At 37.8% G+C, this 22,346-nt stretch overlaps 2 protein-coding genes across 6 annotated transcripts in view; one reads left to right on the top strand and one right to left on the bottom strand.

Moving 5' to 3' along the window:
- The window catches only part of DUS4L (dihydrouridine synthase 4 like), a 38,504-nt gene extending 38,002 nt beyond the window's left edge, over positions 1 to 502 (bottom strand). The window contains exon 1 of one of the 4 annotated variants that reach the window (XM_015627201.1): positions 425 to 502. The gene's annotated coding sequence lies outside the window, so the exon portion shown is untranslated. Of the gene's footprint in view, positions 1 to 85; positions 173 to 329; positions 390 to 424 lie in introns of those variants that run through there. The other 3 variants (XM_033514202.1, XM_015627204.1, XM_015627203.3) reach the window with 3 other exon arrangements.
- The window catches only part of COG5 (component of oligomeric golgi complex 5), a 174,843-nt gene continuing 152,963 nt past the window's right edge, over positions 467 to 22,346 (top strand). The window contains exons 1-6 of one of the 2 annotated variants that reach the window (XM_015627190.3): positions 467 to 575; positions 1,378 to 1,517; positions 2,477 to 2,534; positions 5,436 to 5,490; positions 5,586 to 5,655; positions 10,519 to 10,639. In XM_015627190.3, coding sequence (XP_015482676.1) covers positions 521 to 575; positions 1,378 to 1,517; positions 2,477 to 2,534; positions 5,436 to 5,490; positions 5,586 to 5,655; positions 10,519 to 10,639 — 499 coding nt within the window. In that variant the 5' untranslated portion in view covers positions 467 to 520. Of the gene's footprint in view, positions 576 to 1,061; positions 1,083 to 1,377; positions 1,518 to 2,476; positions 2,535 to 5,435; positions 5,491 to 5,585; positions 5,656 to 10,518; positions 10,640 to 22,346 lie in introns of those variants that run through there. The other variant, XM_015627191.3, reaches the window with a different exon arrangement.

Genomic DNA, 22,346 nt, shown 5'->3' with positions numbered 1-22,346 from the left:
ATGGTCTCTGTCTGCATTGCTCGCAGACACACATACATAGGTTAAGTGTTATTTGATTCACACGAATCACCACTTCATTTCTCACATTCTCACAGGCCACGCTGCAGAGCAACACGGTTGATGCAGCACTTGTGTTCGTTCTGGTGAGGCGTCCGCCAGAAGCCGCTTCCCCCGGCACGGCTCTCCCCGGCACGGCTCTCCCCGGCACGGCCCCTCCCGGCACGGCCCCTCCCGGCACGGTCCCTCCCGGCACGGCATTCCCCCGGCACGGTTCATCCCTCGGCACGGTTCATCCCTCGGCACGGTTCATCCCTCGGCACGGTTCATCCCCCGGCACGGTTCATCCCCCGGCACGGTTCATCCCTCGGCACTGCCCCCCGGCCCGGCCCGGCCCGGCCCGCGCTCGCTCCCGGCGCCCCCTCACCACGTGCCGCCGCCACCGCCCGCTCCGTCGCGCGCTTTCGCCATCATCGCCGCGCGCCGCGTCCGGGAGTGACGCGCGGGCTCCGGCACCGCCAGCATGGAGGAGGCGGGGGCCGCCCCCGCCCCGGCGCTCGCCGAGCTGCGGGCGGACGGTGAGGCGCGGCCGCGGGCGTGGGGGGCAGCGCCGGGGACAGCCCCCGCCGGCACGACCACGCCGGGGGCCCGTCGCGGCGGCCCGGAGGGTCCCCTGCGAGGGCGGCGTTGGGCCGGGCGGGCGGGGTCGCCGGCGAGTCACGGGAAGTTGGGGCGGAGGAGCGAGTGCCCCGGCGTGGGGAAGGACCGCGGCGCTGCGGTGTGCGAGTGTGTGCTGGGGCTCGACTGCTCCCAAAGAGAAAAAAATTACACTGGAAGGAAAGGCGAAGGTGCTCGGTTGAATTAAGAGTAGCTGGGAACTCTCGTCTTTCTTCATCCAGAGTCATAATTGCAGTATCATTTCATAATTGTTTTATAAACTCACACCGTTGTCGAAATCCAGTATGATTTAATGAAGTTTTGTTCCATGCTACTTGTCAGTGATCTGCAGCTGCCTGGTGTGCTTGGTTATGGGTACAGGCTCAACAGCTTCACCCTGGTTACACTTTAAAGTTTGAGAAAATAAGGTATTGATACTTTTTAGTGTATTCTGCTCAAAAGAAGGGTGTGGGGAATAAAGAAATGTGTGTCTTTTTCTGTATTTGCACAAAAACCCCAAACAACCCAAAACAAACACGAAGCCCAGTTGCAAGTTCCAAACTTGGTTCTCATGATTGTGGTCTCCTTGGATCCTTGTACTGATGTAAAAAACATTCACGGTTACACTGAAGAAATTGAAGATCAGACAACTGTATACTGTAGGGCTATAGATATTATTTAATTATTCTGAAATGTGAATATAAAATCTAAATCCTTTTTCAGAATGTTATGCTGACTTCTTCAGAGAAGATTTTGATGTGAAAGCTTACACTTCCCAGTCCATCCATCAGGCTGTGATAGCTGAGCAACTGGCTAAACTTGCTCAAGGTATCAGTCAGTTGGATAAAGAGCTGCATTTACAAGTAAGTTTAAAGCTTACCTGTTATTATTACATATGGGGTTATTGATATAAACTAGTCAAAAACTTAGTTATCTTACAAACTTGTAACTTGTGAATTGCCCAGTGTCCTCTGCAAGCATTTTCTAAAGGTACAACTTGCAGCTAAACTAGTAGTGAGTTAGGCAGCTCAATTAAGCCCACACTTAATACTCCTATCAGGCAGCCATGTACTGTTTCAGTTTTTTACTCTTTCTTGGTAGATGGAAGACTCTTTCCAAATGATTGTGTCAACTGTCGAAAACACCTGAGGCCATGTTTCAGCATGGCATTGTGAGAGGACAGAGAGAACTTGTACCCTTACATTGTGTGCTGAAGAGTAACATAAACCCTAAGACTTTCCTTTAAACTAGGCAGATATAACCTATGTTAACATGCTTCTATACCTTCAGAAAGGCTTTTTAGATAGAAAAAGGTTTTTTCTATGCAGGAATCATAAATCCACAGTAGACATTACAAGAAGAACACTTGCGAAGTTTGTGTGTAGTTTCAAAACCTGCTTCTTCCCTCCCCCTGCCCCAGTTGATAAGTTCTTTGGGAACTAGTTTATAAATGTCATAAATAGAAAAAAATTAACATATGTTATGGTGTGATTAGTAAGTTCACATTTACAGCTGTTATTAAATATGAAGATGTGTTGAAATGTGATTGTTCTGCTGGCTTTAATTAAGATGTCAGCTCTGATGCACATCTTAATTAGTTACTGACCCTCTTCTCATTTTGAGCTCGCTGCTTTTGTGAATTAAAACACCTTGTGTTATTAAAACCCTTTCTCCTGTAAGATGTACCTCTTTCCTGTATCTGGCTAATGTAGGGATGCTGATACTTAAATGCCTAATGTAGGAATGATGGTAATAAATTTAATACTTCTTTTAGGCTCATGTCCCCATTTTTCTCTTTTGATTTCTATATTGTTTTTTTAAGGTTGTTGCAAGACATGAAGATTTGTTGGCCCAAGCTACTGGAATTGAATCCCTGGAAGGTAAATATTGTTATATTATGCTGGCTATCCTTACAGTGGAGGAATCACGATCTGTGCAGGGAACATCATTCACTGCCAACTTTGGCCCCCAGTGTTAAAGCTCCAGGTCTGATTTCTGAGGAGTAACATGTGGCAGCTTTTTGGTTTGCTGTTTTTTGATTTTTTTTTTGTTTGGTTGTTTTTTTTTTTAATGACAGTAGATGGAGCTCCAAGGAGATTTGGCTGATACTTCTCTGGAGTAGCTGCTTCACAGGAAGATGTATTTTGATTATGTTCTGAGCAACTTTAGCAATAAAGCCTTTTTTGACCTTTTAATATATTTTTCTAAATATGCCTAATTTTGTTGCAGTATTGGTGGCCATCTGTTGCCATAAGCACCAATTTTCTGTTGCGTATACATGTGTTGCATAGTTTGCAGATCTTAACCAAAGAGGCTATAACACATAATCTGAGCTGTGTTGGGATATTTTATACTAGTAAAGGGCTACTAAGTTAAATACATACTTTTGTTTTATTCTACTGTTTGAGATGTGGATTTTAACATAAATTGCTGATTTTCAAAGGCCTTGCTTTGGAACTATTGACTATAGAAGATGGTTGTAGTATATTGTTCTTGTCCCAGGAGCTCATTAAACCTGCCATTCTGCTCTTTGTCACTTTGCTGAGAATGTCATGTGGTTTGGTATTGTGTTTTTTTGTGCAGACAGATATTTACCTCTGTAACATGCTAGAATCTCTATAGCATGTTCCATTTTCCCCTTTGTTACTTGGTAAGTAATTTATCTTTGTTCCTTTTCTGCTTTCAGGTTTTGGCATAACCAGAGTTTCTGGTAACTGATAGTTGTATCTTTAGTCTTTGGAGCTGCTTGAGTATACACAGTTTTGTGTCAGTAATTGCATATAGCTGTGAAATTAAAAAAAAAAAGGCTATTTAATCTAGTAATGGTAGCTCCTGAATAACTTTTTACACAGTTGGAGAATCAAGCATAAAAGACTGAAATATGTGCCCATTCTCCAAATAAGAAGTAGACAGGAATGTGTAGTCAATCTTGTGATTAATAAATACCTCCCAGTAACAATCTTCAGCATTTTGTACTCAGTGGAATTCTGTTTTCTGAAATGATGTTTTTTTCTGAATTCATTCCTGCCTGAAATTGCTCTGAGGAAAGAACGATGTACTTCAAAACAACTAGTCAGTTAGGAAACATTTCTATAAGGCAGGTGTGGTAAATAATGCATATTTTACAACTAATATGGCAAAGTAAACATAAAATTCAGTTCACCTCAAATTTGTTGGAATTTTCCCATTTACTTAAGGTTATGCTCTTAAAGGAAACACTGAGTCAAGATTTGTAAGAAAAAGAAAAGATAAATGCCAACAGATTTTTTAATTGTGAAGTTAGAAATGCATAGCTCTTGGTATATTTATCAAGTGAGTTAGCAAGTGAAGATTATGGAGCTAATTCACAGCATAGTCATTTGGATGTGTGAAAGTGAATCTCATTAAACATTTTCAAATTAGTACACCCAGCTTGTAGAGTCTTCTCTTTTTTAGGCCTGTGTACTTTTTTAATGGTACACAGCTCTGGTCTACATATTCTTTTCTGCCTGTAGGTAGTTCAATAGATATCTTGAGCTACCTGTTATTTTAAGATAGGCTAAATGATATCATCATGTATCTTCCAGAGCAGTTGGAGGAGGGAGAGTGTCTTTTCACCCATCCTTATTCTGTCCTCTGAGAGGAGGGCTATTGTATGCTTAATAGCAGTATTACAGCCATAGATGCAGCAGTGTTGTGCCACTGGCCCTCCCCCATTATTGCAGTGTGGGGTAGACAATGCACCCTATTTTTCCAGATTTTCACTGTATTTCATATCTTCATCCTCATGGTCTATTGCATGCCATACCATGTATAAGTAACAGTGAACACAGGAGCCTGTCACTAAGGTAAGTTTATAGTTTTAAAATACGGAGAAGACAAGAATTTTCATATCTATACAAAATGACTGAGATAGTCACAGTACAGAACAACCTGAATATAACTATTAGCAGTAGTTTTGTTTGTCTTCCATCTTACTCTATCATGCTGCATAAATTATCTAATTTAATGATGACATGCTTGTAAACAGGGCTTTACAAAGATGTAGTATGTTTTAGAACGCTAACAGTAACTGGAACAAAAATAATTTCATAGGCCTGGGTTTGTCTAACTTAATTAAATTCTCAGCAGGCTGATTCTGTATTGCAAAAATGACTCCTGTCCCCTACTACTTTGTTTGCAATTTACCAAGGAAAGAACAGGCATGCTTGTTGGCTTTCCTTGTGCTGCATTGCCAAACTAATGTGGAACAAACATGATTACAGTAGTTTGCTCTGCTTGTAATCTAAATTAGATGACCTTAGAATGGTATTGATACCTTACTTTTTGCTAAAGATGCTTATGCCTGGGAAGAAAACCTTGAAATAGAATTATTTATCTTCTCAGTCCTCTTTGTCCTAGTCAGTATGTTAAATAAATAGTGTTAAATAGGTTATGCCATTTTTATATTCAGGTGTTTATATCAGGTTATATAATTTGAACCGAAGATCAGCATTCACTTAGAAAGAAGCATCCTATAACTATTATTTTAAACTTCACAGATGATGGAATTTGGAGTGATATTTATTTTGTGGGTTTATGTATATGTCTACCAATACATTTTCCATAATATTCAGTAAGTGACCTGCTCAGTTTATTTCCCAATATGCTTACCAATTTTGGTCTCTCTGATGCTCTGATATAAAGGGGTAAATTGTTTTTGGTTTATGCTAAAGTAGTCTGCAGTAGTTACAGTGATTTGAAGAAAAACTCTTTCTATAGCTGATGAGTGTTCCATGTAAAAAATCTGCTTTATTTTGCAGGTGTACTTCAAATGATGCAAACTAGAATTGGTGCTCTACAAAGCACTGTTGATAGGTATGACATTCATTATGCAATTAGAAAGTATAAATTCTTATGTTCTGTAATGCTGTTTATTAACCCTGCTATAAATAATTTTCTCTTATTTTTAGAATTAGAGTCAAAATCATTGACCCCTACAACAAAATAGTGTCTCGCACAGCTCAGCTAGCAAAACTTCAAGTAAGTTGCATTAAAAATCATACTTTAAAAAAATCATTTTTGAACACGTGTTATTTCACAATTAGGAAATTGACCTTTACACTAGCTAATTGAATTTTTGTAGAGATGGAGGAAAGAGAGGGGAGGGTTATCTGAGCACAGATTAATTAAATTCTCATAAATGTTAGTGTTATTTTGGTATTTAACGTTTTAGTGCTGTTGTGTAGAAGACACTTTTCGCCCCATAGTTAATACAGACTTTGCTGCAGTTTAATAAAGAGTTTGGGAATTAATTTTTTCAAAATTCTTTCAAATTTCTTCAAAAGTCAAAATGCAACTTAAGGAGCTATTTGTGGTTGTGGAGTTTTGTAAGGCCAGGTGCATAGTTGTCTCTGCCTTTTAAATATAAGTGGAGTCTACAGAAGAATGTAGATGTCTGTTACAGAATAGGGAGAGAGAGCTTATCACAATGATGGTGAGATAAGTGTCAAGCACTTCCATTGATAATTTTATAGTAGTTGAAAACTTTTCCATAGATCTTCAGGAGTCATGTGTCTGCATTCTGTTAAGTTTATGGTTTGAAATGCAACACAGCTCCAGCCCCACAAGTGTTTAATGAGTTATTGTTTGAACTATTTGTCTTTGCAAGTTTAGCTGAATTTTGAGCTGTGGATATACGCTCAGGTAGATTGCCATCTGCAAGTGACTGCTGTTGTAGAGTAGATGAAGCTGCAGACTCATGCAGTTTCTAGTCTGGGGGACTGGTGGAGCAGCTGCACTATCTCTTGGCTGAACTTCTGTTTTCTATGGTACTTTCACTAGCAGTGAAGTTCAGCAGGGAGCTGTTAATACTCTGTGCAGCCAGTTTGGCCAGATGCTTCTCCTGCTGTTTTCAGCTCCAGCTGTTACTGCCACTTGCCAGAAGTCACATGACTTCCATGTGGCAGGTTAGGTGCAGATTTTTTTGTTCTCTGAGGTGTGTTGTGCATCTAGAAAAAGTTGTGGGAATGGGGGGCTAAAGATGAAGATCATTTCTACCCTGCCCATACAGATAGTTAGACTGCAGAAGGATGTCTGAGAAGAATGAGTCCCTCAACTTAGAAGGCATTTCTTGGATGCTTCCTCTTAGCTGTACATGGTCGAAAGCGGCATCTATCCAGGGTCAGCATTATTCAGGCTGTGCTAGGGGATTTGTAATATCTGACTTTTTTTGCTGTGAATCAGAAAAAAGAGGTGCAGAGTAAGTGGGAGCCTGGCAGACTGCTCTTTTAGCATCGCTGTAGAAAGGGGAATGATGATTCCAGATTCTATGCCAGTGAGAGTCAGACTCTGAGCACAAGAGCTGTGTTGTCCCTTCTTGTGTTGGCAGTACTTTGTGAGTACTTTATGTTGCAACTGGGAGGAGTTGAAGGTCAAGACACCTGAATTAATAAATGAAGCTGAATTTACAGAGAGTTGAGTCAAATCGCAGCTCTCCAGCCTTCTAGAAATGCACTGCTGGGGTGTCCTTTACCTGGGGGATTTGTTTGTTGAGGAAGGAAGGGCACAGCACAGCAAGCAATTCACTTCCTGGTGATGGCAGGGCTTACGATGGGAAATTGCTCCCAAATGCAAGACTTGTGTTTTGGGAATTGACAAACTTAGGAATTTTATCAGAGGATCTGCAATTGGTAGAAAAAGATGGTAAAAGAGGTTGCCTTCTGTCAAAATCTGTAGGGTTGGCAGGTATGTTTTGCTGGAATGCACAATATATCAGTGCCTCTTGTACTTGTGATGGTGTTATTTTAGTACTTTATTTAATACCTCTGCATTGATTGCTGTGGGACTGCTGACTAACCAAAGGAATATTTGACTTGCATAAAGCTAGGTTTTGCCATCCTTAATTGTTTTTAATATAGTCTGGCTTTTTCCTAAACATTCTCACTGCAAGTTTGTTGTTAAACTTCAAATCTAGTCCTGAATTCTAAATTTCTGCTATGTGCTCGTACATGTTTTGTCTTGCTCTGCTCTTAGAGCTTCATGACATCCCAAGGCAGCAGCAGACTCGAAAAGCTCACTTCCTGCTTTAAATCATACTGTCCTCTTCTGACTCTTTCCATAGTCGATCACTTAAGTGGGAGCAGTTACCAGCTGAAATGTGTAGACAGGGAGTTTGTCCTTCAGAGGGCTCTTTTCTGTGCAGTTTTGTTTAACTAAGTGTTTTTGCATGGTCTCTTAGTTTCAGTGTCTTGGTGTATGAAAAACTTTATTAGAGCAAAACATTAAAAAAAATGTAATAATTCTGTATTTTGAAGTTATTCTGACTTTAAAATATTTACCAGTAGCAGATGTCTTCATGATGCTACTATAAATAAATAGTAAATGTAGTCTGAAGATAGTGGACTGTCTCCTCTTTCTTCAGGCTTTATAAACAACAAAATATATACATTCAGTTACCTTGCATACATGAGCTACACACTGGCACATTTTCATGCCAGTGACTCTTTATAGTTAATATAGTCTTCTTTCAGTAATTTCTTAAAATTTGAAATCGAAAGACTTTTTGATTGTAAAATTGTAGAAATAATTTCTGTTATCGTTGACATGTTGCTTTAAATTTCAGGAGACAGCTGATATGTAATCTCGAACAGAATTGGGGTTTATTTTTAATTTTACTTGAAATGACTTGGACTAACTGGGGCTGCTGACCTTTTCCAAATGAATTCTTGCTTGAACAGTAGAATTCGTTCCTTCTTGGATGAAAGCATCTCCTTTATAAAAGCATAATTGATCAACTCAGGGAGGGAATGTTTCCTGAATTAATTCAGACTTCTGTTTTGTGGGTAGTCAGGTTAGAGGGTCTGGCATCTGTGAACAGCTCCACCATTAGATACAGTTCCTTATTTCTGTTACATGTCCTTATATATAGCATTCTTTTGCTCTGAGTGTGTGTTTTATTAAGTTGGACAGCTCACATAAATGAAAATACTTGAGTGAAATAGAATCTTTCTCAAGGGTACAGTGCAGTAGAAATCACTACAAAATTTAGAGTGCATTTTCAGTGTCTTTGGATTTTTTTCCTCTTATTAATTCCCAGGGACAGAAATTAAAACAATTTTTTTTGCTCTTGTATCTAAATGTTACTTTTTCCATCTCTTACTCTCTTTTAAAAGACTGTTTCTTGGGACAGGAAATAATAAGTAACAATTCAATGAAAAAGAAATAATCTTTTGGCTTGTAAAGTAAAAGATGGTTCAAAAATAACAGAAGGTGAATTCTTGGGGAAAAAAATTAGAGGTACACAAATTATTATATTTTATATATATATATATATATATATATATAAGTAGCAATACTATGCCCTCTTATTTGGTGAAGCATAGTGCTCTATGTTAAAAGCTATTTTTGATTAATCTTGCAGAAATTTAGTTCACAGATATGAAAGTGATATGTGGATCAAGATTTTTCTAATTAAAGAAATGAATTAATAAAAACTAATACATTAATCTCTCAAAGCAGGATAAGCCCCACTTAGTTCTCACTAAGTGTAATAGAAATCATGTGGTTAAGTTGTCACAGAACACTTTGAAAACTTGCACTTCAGACTGTGATAGAGAGCCCAAAGCAGTCAGAGTAACTGGGCTTTCCCTGATTTGCCTCAGTGGATTTTTTTCTAATTTTTCCTTTTTGTTCTATCTAGATGTTTAATGAAATTGAATTATAAATATTTGTGGATTTGTTTGTTTGTGCTGGCATAGGGAAGAGACTGCCAGGTTGTACTGTCTGCTGTGGATATTGGTTGAAATTATTCACTTGTACATGTTTTCATATGTGCACTTCAACATTAGTTTTCCATAAATGAACTTGAATCTGAAAAAGAGGTTCTAAGCCTTGTTGGGTACTAAATATTTTTTTTAAATGATTTAAAATTAATTTTGATATCCTTGAGGTTAATATTTCAGGAGACTTTTCCCTGCTTTCTGTAGCAGGGAAAATAACTCCAAACAACTATGTCATACTTGTTCCAAATTTCCACTTGCCACCCTTGTTCAGATTGCAAATGTTGGACTGTACCTATGACTGAAATCTGAGTGGTATTTCTGAATTCTATTTTAGTTGTTACCCACTCCAGAAGGTTGCTGTTCCCATTGCATGTATTTCAATATATTAGTTGAGTGAAAAGCTATGAAACTATTATACTTGATTCAGATGTCAGCAATGCCTCTTATTCTAATTTGGTGCTAACAAAAACACACATGAATATGGTTCCTAAAAATTTATGTCTATGTCCATGTTCCTAATTTTTAACCAAGAATGCCATGTATTTTAATAAGCACATGAAAGAATGAACTAACAATTGTCTGAATGAAGGTAACTGGCCTTCTGAAAGTTCTGCTGAGAATTAGTTTTTCCATATATGCCTACCATGAGTCAATATCTGTAATAACAATTTAGTCTTTTAAGTTTTATTGTCTTCTGAAGTAAGTGCCATTTTGCTTCTTTTGGATGAGTATTTGATTGGCAAAGCCAACTTCTTAACTTTGCTAAAGCTTAAAGAGGGGTGGAGTATTAAGGAGAGATGCACAAGGTAAAGGCTCACTTCTAATTAAAAAGAGAACATACCTCTGTCATGGGATTCTGAGTTTCCTTTGTTTTTTGTGTGGGTAGTGACAGAATCTCAGTAGCTCCATGAATGTAATTAGCAGCTTCTGAAAGTCTTGGTCTATGGGACATAGAATCATATTAAAAATTTTTGGAAAAAATGGATTTCAGTGTTCTAAAGTTCCTTGTTTTTATTCACATTCACATTTCCTTTTTTTGTTAAGTTGTTTCCACATTTGAGTACTGGTGTTATGTGATTGTAATATACTGATAATATTCCCTAATGCCACGATGTCCCTGCAGGCTGCCTGTGACTTGCTGCGGAGGATAATACGCATCTTGTATCTCAGTAAGAGACTTCAAGGACAACTGCAAGGAGGAAGCAGAGAGATAACAAAAGCTGCCCAGAGTCTCAATGAACTTGGTGAGTCCTTCTTAATTACTTTTAGATACATTTTTAGCTTGTGCTCTCATGACTCACACTAGTGTTTGACTTAAAGAAACAGCCAAAACTTTTTACTGTGGTTCTTGCTTTCTACTTCCTGATTTAAATTGAGAAATGGCATGGACAGAACTTACTAGTCCTTTGCATTTTTTTCATGTGACTTCTCTAGATATAGGTATTTAATAACGTGAAAATTCTATGATAATGACTTGTGTCCTTTTGAGCAACAATTTTTTTGTGAAGCAACTCCTTACTGGTTTATATTTCTATGAAACACCCTCAGAGGCAGCAGATATATATCTAGCTTTTGGGAGACATTGCACAATGGTAAGGTATAGTTTAAATTACAGTTTATGTCCTAAAATAAAGGCATTGGCCCTGTGACTTTTATTAAAGCCATAGGTGATATGATATACAGAAACCTAACCTAGTTCAGATACTGGAAGTATTCTGCTGCAGTAGTGACTAATTTACCCTTTATTTTATTTGCTTCTGGGAAGAATAATGAGGTAGTTCTCATGAAGGCTCAAGTTACATTGTTAGAATGTTTTCTGAACTTGAGGTAGCTTGGGAAATTCCACACTGTGCTGCAGGATGCATTGAGGAGCATCCTATTAGTCCTGGAGATCAGTTGGTGGTGTTGTGTATGGTATCTTGCCAGCTATTTCTCCTCTGATTTAATGGTATTCAAATTCTAGCTTCCAGAAATAGGTTGTGGGAGGGCTGAACTATCAAACATTCAGAATCATCCTGAAGTTTATTTTGCATATTTGTCACTACTGCTCTTTTTATACTGTGTGATCAAAAAATTATTAGACAATGACTTAAAACACAGTAGATGCTGTGTTACAAACAGATAGTTTATATATTTATTTAGTATAGCAATCTGATTGAAGCACTTAAGTACCAATTGTATCATTGTAAAGTAGAATGTTTTTTCTGATACTTTTTACTTTCCATTTTGCTCTACCATTATGTCTTCAGAATGTATAAAATAATACTGTTTGTTAACTACCCAGATTGCAGGCATTGTGGGATTAATTTGAGTGCTAGATCCTATTAAACAAATTAGTACAATTTAGTGGTAAAATATGAGATGTTTAGTGTAGTTTTTAGGATTTCTTTCTTTCTACTATTCTTCCCTTTACATTTTTTTGTTTCACCATTTAGAAAAAAAGAACTTGCACTTTCTTTAGTCAAAGTGCCACAGACTTTTGAGTTTCTTGTTTTCAAATATTTGGCCTTTTCCTGAAGCTTAGCAAAGTCTGAGTAATTACTCTTAAAGATGAAGGGAAATGTGTCCCCTTAGGCAATCCTTTTGAATTTGATCCTACAGTCCATGGGGGTAGCCAAGGTTTGTGGTCCTTAATTTCTTAGTTCTGGATGGTTTATGGCCTGGTAAAATACCTTGTCTGCTGCCATTTCTATCTTCATCTTATTTCCTGCTATCTCTTCCTTTCTTCTCTTTTACCTCTCCATCTGCATCCCTTCTTCATTTTTGGCTATCTGTCCTTTGTCAACCTCTACTGCCTTGGCTGGTTTGAATTCTTCTTGCTTCCCAGCTGGCCGTGCCTCCTGAGTGGATGGGAGCACCTCCCTGAGCAGATGCTGGTGCAGGGGATTGGAGGTGTCTGTCCTGTGTGGAGAGGCAGTGATTGCTGGGTGTGCAGTGGCTCTGTTCCAGGGGGAGGAAAGCGCATGGGGGCTGGAGTCAGCATGGCTCAGGGTCAGGGTACTGCTGTGGGAGGCAGCAGGGAGCCTGGGGTATGGGATGTGGCTGGGGAAGTGCTGTGCTTCTGGACTTGGGAAGCACTGGGATGGGTGGGAGATCTCTAGCACAGAGGTGGTGGTGGTGTGTGGCAGGAGACCACTCGGGGTGTGGTGGCTTGGGGTAAGGCTGTGGAAGTGCTGTGCTTCAAAAAGATAGGAAATGTGATGTAGTGCTCTGTGGTGTCAGGAGGGTGGGAAGCATGGGGAACAGCACTGGGTACTGGCAGTTCCCAAGCTTTGGGAGGCCTGGGGAAATAACTGCAGCATCTGATGGCAGTAAATAGGTGGTAGACATGAGTGGTGTGAAAGCCTGGTATTGGATAGAGACCTCTCTGTCACAGAGGCTTGCTTTCATGTCCAAGATGAATACTGATCTGTGGTTTTAGCCAGATATTCCTGAATATCCCTTTCATCTCTTATTCAAAGAAAAAAATCATTCCATTGTTTATTACCTTTCTGTTGTACACGTGGTGCAGAATAAGAATTTCTGTTTTGTCAAACTCAGCCCTGTGATATTACTGTGAAAGCTTTGTACCTGCTGTGGTAGAAGATACCTTCCATTGCTTCTAAGGTGCTCTGGGTAGAATCTTGAGATAACTGTCAAGTTTTTTTTCTGTACTGCTACCTCTGTGTGTATGTTTGGGGGACGCAAATGTGTGCGTTTAGGTATGTATTTAACATATATTCCTGTAGCTAATCTATGTTAGTTCAATCACAACTTTTACTTAGTTGTGTATTGAAGTTTATTTTGCAGTGATGGGAAAGGCTATGGTAAACATACAAAATATTTGAATTAGGCAGAAATATGGGGTCAGTTAGAGGAAGTAAAAGAAACAGTAGCTTTTACTGAGAAGTGGATTTTTTCTGGATGCCTAAAGTTGCTAGTAGTCTGCAGATCTCCAGCTTCAGTTTATGATGTTAAGAATATGCTTTCTCTTAAAGCATTTGGTAATATTTTGACCGAGATCTCTACTTAGAGCTGAAGTAGATCTGAAATTCCTCTGTGCTGGAGTTTCACATTCTTTGGAATTAACTTCACACTTTGGCACAGTAAAAAGAAAACCTAATTTCCTATGTAGTTTTAGAGATTAAAAGTGAGTTCTGTGTCTGTATATGTGTATATATATATTTATAGAAAATTTAACCCCAGACTTCTGCAACTGTTTTACCTTCCAACATACTGTGGGTTCTCTAGCAAAGTAGAATAAGCAATTAGCTGTTTCTCTAGTGCTAAGGTTTTGTATAACACAATCCAATTCAGTGTTTATATAGGTAAAACAAGTGCCAATATTCAGATGTCATGCAGTGCCTAATGTTGTGAATTATATGCCCTGACTATGCTTCTTGGAAGTATTTAAATACAAATATTTTATAAAGTGAAAAAGAAACATTCCTAAGCAAGATTAAATAATAGAATGTGACAAGAAAATGGTGCACTATATGTAGTTCCCTTTCACAAAAGAAATTTTGCAGGCATTAAAACATCAGCTGTCTTCCATGTGGGTATACAGAAATTACTGTCTTTAACAATGGCTGGTAACTTACCAGATGGAGATGAAAAAATTCTGAGTTGTACAGCGAAAGGCCAGTTTAATGTGGACAGACTAATCCATCTGTCAGTTACAGAGTTTTGGACAGCAAAGGATTTCCCTCTTTTCCAGGTTAAATACTTATAAATGGTGTCATCATTATTCGTATAAATGCCTAGACTTCTTTTAATGGTAATAAATTCCTCATCTCTATATATGCTTGTATTATAATTTATGTCTCAGCAAGTAAATCTGTTGGCTTAAATGTTCTTCTGAGTATATAATATTTAAGTGGAGGTTCTTGCACCAGGTACAGTTTTGCTCTTTTGTAAACTTAGTCTGTGACTAAGATGTGCAGTCATAAAATGAAGGCGAATGGGTCTATTAAAATACAGTTTCAGGTATCTTCAGTATAGATGTTATTCCAGGAAAACATAACCTTCCATGTAATTTAAGAGAAGATGGGCAAAGATAGAGCTATGACCTTACTTTAAAGCTAAATACTTCTAAAGAAATAACAAAATATGGTTGGTTATTGAAGTGTAGCTGAAATGGAGAAAATGCTACATATGTATTGTGTGCTAGTTGTGGTTTAACCCCAGCCAGCAGCCAAGCCCATGCATCCTCTTGCTTGCTCATCCGTGAGTGGAGGTGGGGTGGGCAGAGAATTGGATGAGTAAAGTGAGAATATCCATGGGCTGATATAAAAACAGGTAAAGCAAAAGCCAGGCATGCAAGAAGAGCAAAACAAGGAATTCAGTCACCATTTCTAATGGGCAGGCAGTGTTCAGCAGTACCTTGGAAAGCAGGGCTCCATTAGATGCGGACACAAACACCATCACTCCAAATCTCCCTCTCTTCCTCCTTCCTCCCCCAGCTTTACATGCTGAGTATGACTGTATGGGATGGAATATCCCTTGGATCAGTTGGGCTCAGCTGACCTGTGTCCTCTCCCAACTTCTTGTGTACTCCCAGTCTCCTCACTGATGGAGTGGGGTGAGAGGCAGAAAAGGACTTGACTCTAAGTCATGCTTAGCAATAATGAAAACATCTCTGTGCTGTCAACACTACTTCCAGCACAAATGCAAAACATAGCCCCTATCAGCTGCTATGAAGAAAATTAACTCTGTCCTTGCTAGAACCAGCAAAATCATTTATATGGAGGGAACATAACTTACCTAGGACAGTTTTTTGACCTTACCATCACAATACAAGATTTAAGAGAAATTAGAAGAAATACAGCTTGTGAAGAAGTGTTTCTGGGCTGGAGAAAACTGAAATTAGTTAGGTAATGCATGGTGCTGGGTGAAATACAATTTGAGAAAAAAATTTTAGCTGTGTGTGGAAGGCCTCTTTGTAGCTGGTGTAATATAGGTGTTGGTAGCCTGATCTTCTGAAGTATACCCCGGAACTAGTGACATCTGCACAATGGTAACAGTAATCTTGGAAATGAAAGATATTTGAGGCTAGAAATAAATTTGACTTATCACTTTTCTAGGGTAAACAATATGGATCATACATGATTTAAAAAAGAAAAAGCTTGGATAAAGCTGATATGTCTGTTATAGTAGAATTAGAGACAAAGGAAGGAGAAAGGAGGAAAATGCCTATCATAATATGGTTTGCATTGTGCGACTTTGTCTTTTCCACTATGTGGGTTTCTCTGTGTCAGTGCACTTTTCTGGTATTGTTGCTACATGTAGTACCCTGAAGATTGCACTGAAAGAGAACACTATTGTAAAGATGTGAAGTTATCTTTGGTACTACAGCTCATCACCTAGTTTGTTTCATACACTAACACAAAATAGTGCTTGATAGAGGGAGACAACATGATCTGTGTTTTCCTCATCTTTGAAAATGCCATTAAATAGAGCAATATCTTCCCAAATTTTATAAGCCTAAAAAGTATTTTTTCTTTCTTGTTCTCTGTTGCTGATGTGCCTATTTCATGGAAAAGAGAGCATGTTCCTTTCTATATGTATATATAGCATGTATATGTATATGTATATACGCGTGTATATAATAGCATATGTATGTATATAAACATTTATAATATTCATAAATACAAATATGAATAATATGTATATGCATCCTAATGTATCTCAGATGCTTTTCAGAGTAATCTTCTTCTTAGTGATCATCTTTGTGAATTCTGGGGGGAGAGATTAGATTCCAGAATGTAATGGAGAGCTTGTTTTATTGAAAATAGACCTTACTGTCACCTATTTTAGATAATTTAAACTAACCTGACTTCCTTAAGCAAAGGAATTTTAGAACAGATAAATTATTTGTTGGAGTCTATATAAAATTGCTGTTAAATAGTAGGACACACAGCTTTATCAAGAATGAATCCTGTTTAACAACTGTATTTTCTTTGTTGGCAGCATAACAGGCCTTGGGACTAGAGAGATCAATGACTGTCTTGTAGTTTGATTTAAATAGGGCTCTTGACACCATTGATTTAAATAGGGCTCTTGACACCGTGTCACACTAGCGGGATCAGCAATAGAATCCAGATGAAAATGTCATGCAGTGTATGAAGAAGTTTGGAGAAAGCTGTACCCCAAAAACCTTCGTCTGTTGTTCACTTGCCCAGCAATATATCAAGCAGGGTGTTGTTAGAACATGTTCTGTAGCTGGCGTGTATTTTCATTAATGATTTGAGTGATGTTATATGGCATATATCCTTATTAAATTTCCTAGCAGTAATCAAACAGAGAAGAATGGAAATGTATGCTGGGAAACAGGATTAGAATGAAGAATATTCTTAGTGAATTGGAGATATGTCTTACTGATTTTATTTCTCTTTCAGACAAGTGCTAAGTCCTCACAATAAATAGTTATAGTTAAGAGGGGTAACAGGAGAAATTACTGTATGGATTACAGTTCTGCAGAGAGGGTTGAGAGTTCCACAGAAACTGAGTACAAGCCCCTTGTTCATTTATTTTTGTAGCAGTGTGACATCGTTGGCAATTGTGCTGATTTTTGTGAGGAAGGATGTCGTGCACAAGGCACTTGAAAATAATCTTTTATTCATGCTTCAAACAGATTATCAAATCCTTTTTGAGGCACCTCATTGAAGAAAGATGTAGGTTAACTGGAGAAACTCCTAAGCACAGCAGCAATGGTGGCTGAAGGTCTTGAGGATGGTCAGTGGGTGAAGGAACTGGAAGTGTGTGGCTCTGGTTTGGAGAAGAGGGGTGTGAGAGGGAGAGTAATGTTCTTCAGATAAACAAAGTTTTTTCAGATGGGGAGAAAGTGGCTCTCCATATGCATTGTGATTGAAACAGTAAGTAATGGGTCTGAAATTAAGCAAAGGAATTTTTTTTTCTAAAATGTTAGGAAAGAGTTCTACCAGAAATGATAATTTCAGGGGAGCTGTGAAGTTGTATCTGAAGCCTTTTTAGACATGTTTTAGACAAAGCATGTACCAGGAATGAAATCATATAGTCATGGAATAGCTTGTGTTAGAAGGAACCTTTAAAGCTGATCTAGTTCAACTCCTCTACAATAAGCAGGGATAATTAGATAGAGATGATTTTGCCTTGAAGTAGGACTTGGTAGTTGATCTGCTCCCAGTCCTTTGTGTCTCTTGGAGATCTTCCCCTCCTTCTCCATTTTTTTTTTTTTTTTTTTTTTTGGTTGGTTGGGGCTTTCTTTGTTTGGTTTTGGTTTTGGTTTTGTTTTTTTTATTGGAATGCTTAATGTGGATTGTTCTTCACAAGTTGGTTTGTTGGGCATTGTTCCCAGTTACCACCTGGAATATTATTAGGACACTGTGACTGGAAATTTCATGCCATCATTTCAGCCTCTTCTTATCATTCCTTTAGATGAGATAGATAAATCTCCTCAAAGACCTTCAGCTCAACCATCTGACACAATTACTTCTCTTCTGGTTGTGACTGACATTCATATAAACTTCACATAGTTCATTGTGATACTTGAGTGCTGCAAAAACTGACCCTCAAAAGCTATTAATGTCAGTCTGGTCTAGGAAAATGCAGTGAGCAAGAATAGGAAGGTAATACTGACTATGTGAATGTTAGTGTCCTGTATCTAATTTTTTCCCCCTTTGCTGGGAAAGAAGACAAGCTGTCCAACTGTTTTTAAGAATGATGTTACTTTATTTCTCTTTCAGTTTTTTAGTATTTGGGATGAGTGATGAATACTGTTTTGTGTTTATCAAAATACTAAGCACTACTAGTTAGTATTCAGTAAACAACAGTTTTAATTTGTTATTTTAGTAGTAAGTATTAAACTAGTTTTTTTTATACCAGTTAGCCCTATCTATTGCAAGGTGGAATTACCTTTATCTGTGGTTTCCACAGGTGTACCTTATTAATTGAGTATTAAAATAGCATGAATAGTCTATCTAATACACAGTGACTTACTCTGAAGTGATTGCAGATTGGCTGACTGCAATATTTATTCCTCAGGTTAAATATTGTTGTCTAAAAGCTGTTTCATTTTAGCTGCTACAGTTTTTGCAGTAACATTCAAATATGTGTTATGTATCTGTACACAAGTATTACTAAACTTGCAATGGTAAACTGTCTGAACACCTGCCATGGATACTGTGGCAGCTCTCTTTCACTGCCGCCTTCTTCCTGTATCCTGTTCAGTGATTAACTTAATTTTTTTTTTTTCCTATTCCAAGCAGTAATTTACAGTGTATGATTGCCAAACTAGATCTTGTGTTGACTGCTGTTAAAGTGAGGATGGAGTTGGTTACTGTCATGTCAGTGATGTATTTCACTGCTACTACACAGAGCACAGTTTCTCGTGAGAATCAACACACTTCAAACTTGAGGGAAATGTTGCTTCCATAGTACTTTTGCTTAGGAACTGAGATGCCTTACAATTTGCTGCCTTGTGCAATACCTAATGTCCTCCAAAATAATATAACATATATCTGTGCACCACAATTGTTCTGTAGGGGTAAGTGAACTGATTTGATTAATAGAAATTACATGGCTTTGATTGCATGACTCTTTGCCTGGGGTAATTAGTCTTGCTGAGAATGACTGAATTGTATTACTGGCTCAGAGCCATCTGCATTAATGCTGCTGCTTCAGGTGGTGCATCTGCACCCATGGGAAGTGTAAATATCCTGCTAAAACATTTTTCTTCATTGTCCCCAATGGTGTTAGCAGTAACACTGCCAGACCTTCACTGAAATGCCCTGGACTTAAAAATACTCTGCTTTTCTGTAGCTGAATGTCATCTCCATGTTCTTCAGTTTTATGTTGTTGTTACGTTTTTCGTGAGATTCTGTTACCATAAGATGGAAGATTTCTCAAAAAATGTGATGTGCAAATTTTATTTGTAATATTCCAGGCAAAAAAAAAACAAAACAAACAACCCTTTTTGGTGGGAATGGCAATTTTTTTCTTGTTGGCTTTTGAAATAAAGAAGAATCTTGATAGTATGTAAGAAGTCTGTTAATTTGAACTGTTGACTGTTGGATACCAAATTAACTTAGAATGACTTTCAAAATTTAAAACAATCTTCTATTATTAAGAGCCCAATAGTGTAAGACCACTTTATTCTCTTTGAGCAAGTCAGACAGAGCATAGATTTTACCATTAAATTGTGTTTTGCTGCGACTAGGATTCCTAGCTTGGAAACCTGATGTTAGACAAAGCATTTTACATAAATATTTTGCATGTTTAACCTAATCTCTGGCATGCATTCTTTTTCTTACCATTAGAAAGATAGCGAATAGAAGACACTAGGTAATTACAGACACATGAGAGAAAAGACTAAAGTTTGAATTCATGCAAGAAAAGAATTCTTTTGCAACTTTGCTTTTCAACATTTCCTTTAAATTACCAGGGTTTGGAATTTAGTTTTCTTTATGCATAGAGTTCAAGAAAAAGAATCCAAGTATAATTGTAATTCTGGGATTTCTTCATGCCTAGTTTCCTTTAAACAACGGCAAACAAGTTTCAAGTTTGCCATATTACGTGAAACTGTTTTTTCATGCAAGCGTTACGTTGATTTCTGGTATGGATGAGATTAATCTTTTAGCTGTAACTACTTAAAAATTTTGATTTTACCATACTGTTAGGTATTTGGTAATTTTAGTCTTGAGCACACAGACTTTGTTGGAAGGCTGTGTGTCAGATGTTTTAAAATGGGTTTAGTAATCCACTTTCTGCTGTGGTGTTGACCTGTTCCAAGTGATACGTTATTGACAGCCCAGTAGTAAGGCTCTGTCAGAAGTTAATTATGGTGTGTTCAAATTGCTTTTGCTGTAGCATGTGGAGTATTTCCAAAAGTTTTTATCCATGTTCCAGGCCCATCAAAGGCTTGTATTTGATTTTCTGTCTTTTGCTTTTTTCTTTTTCAGTTACAGATGTCCACACCTTTTGTTCCTTATATTTCTGGAAAGCTTTACTCTTTCCAACTACCTGTCATCTGTTCCCTAAATCTTATTGCTGCTATTTCATTATTAGAATCAGTTATGACTGTTATTGTATGACCTAATGTATAGAAGTTTTGGTTGTAGGCCAGTATTACATTAAGCTAGGCTTTAGCAGGTACAGGTACAATCTAGGGCCTGACAGCTCTTGATTTATTAGCTTCTAACCGTTCAGAGGACTCCAGTGGGGAAAGAAATGATAGTGGACAAAAACTGAGGAAGGGGAGGGGGAATGTGATCGACTGCCACAAAGTGTTTTCTGCTTGGAGATGAATTATTGTCAGGACAGAAGAATAACTGCACTCATCATGCAGTTGATAAATTATTATGCATTTAAACTATGTATGGACAGGCACATGAGGCAAAATAGTGTTTGCATTGGTAGCACATTCAGTTCAGTGTTTGAGATTAAGCCAGTACTTCTTATTTCTTAAAATTACTGTGACTGCAGTGTTTTCCATTTGCTTTGGTAATACATCAGATGGTCTGCGGTTTTGCGAGCTGGAGGATATATCTGGGGTTTGAAGTGTCACCTAATGCTGAAAAAAGGAACTTGGGAATTTTGAAAGAAGAGCTGGTTGGAAATGAAGAATAGAAGGAGTGATGAAAAGGGAAATTATGGAAGAAGATCTTGGCAGTTACACCATCCTATCTTTTCTCATTAATAAGTTTAAATGTAAAGGCCAGGTCTCATAGTTCTTTTTTTTTTCCAATTTTTGTTTGCTTATTTTGCAATTAGTGACTTTAAATGTGTCATTCTAAAATCTGAAAACTGTACTTATATTCTGTCTCTCTAATTACAAAATTCTCCTTCTACTCTCTTCTCAAAGTATCCCCCATAGAGCAGAAAGAAATTAAACCAAGCCTGTTTCTGTTTTGCTGTTAAGGCATATTTGTTCCCTGCCAGAAGGATGGCATTCCAACAAAGTTTGGACCTTGTTTATACTTTACCCTTTGATCTTTTCAAGTGTTTGAACAGTAAGTATTTTTGTATTTGTTATCTAAGGTGTGTCATAAGAGTGGAGATAGAAAAGGATGTAAGAGAACCAGCAACACAGATAGGCTTGTATTTATGAATGCTTGTGTTCAGGGTAAATACAAATTCAGAGGAAGTTTTTTTAAATTTTTAATTGGTTTGAAGCCGTTATGATTGTGTAACTAGTACGGATCCTAGGGCATCTTTGAGTTTTGAGACCAAGTATTGTTCCTGGATCATCACACTTTCTCAATAGAACTACATAATTAAAAGTAGAAAGAAAAACTCTGGGTTTCTGTTTCCAGGTGACATACAAAAACTAGCAAGACCAAAAGATGTCTGCAAGCTCTGTCTGCTTCTGAATCTAGTAATTTTTGTGCACTGACTTTGAAAGCTCTGTATTAATTTAAAAAAAAAAAACAAAAACTTGACCAGACCAAAGATGAAAATCAAAGTTTAAAGAAGTATTTTTGACTGAAAGGAAGGTACACAGAGGTTAGCGGTGAGTCTTTGAGATATATTTTTGCAGCTCATAAATTATAAATACATTGTAGAGAGTATGAGTAGAGAATATGGTCACAAAGGAAAAGGCAAGTTGAATGACATAATTCCAAACAATAAATGAATGCAGGGGTATCAACAAAAAAGAGAGATGTCATCTCTAAATTTGTGGTTTATTCTTACTGTATTTCAACAGGCATAAAAGTTTAAGTAAACAGTGAAGAGCTAGAGCTCTTAAGTTGGTGACACAAATGACTACCATGGGAAAATTTAGTTTTCTAGTTACAATATGGATCCAGTTGTCTATTCTACTCTGGGTGGACGTTCTGCAAGGAAATGGCAGTTTTATATTTCTGGCTAAGTATGCATAGGCACTGTCCAAAGCTCTGGTAGGAACTGGCGCTTACAACTTTCTCTGTTCCCTCTTTCTGTAAATTTATATAGTTGGAGATTTAATAGTAAACTGCAGATTAGTGCTCCCAGAAC

This window comes from Parus major, chromosome 1A (genome assembly GCF_001522545.3).
Source record: "Parus major isolate Abel chromosome 1A, Parus_major1.1, whole genome shotgun sequence".
Classification (NCBI taxonomy): domain Eukaryota; kingdom Metazoa; phylum Chordata; class Aves; order Passeriformes; family Paridae; genus Parus; species Parus major.
This window is presented reverse-complemented; position numbering and strand designations above follow the sequence as displayed.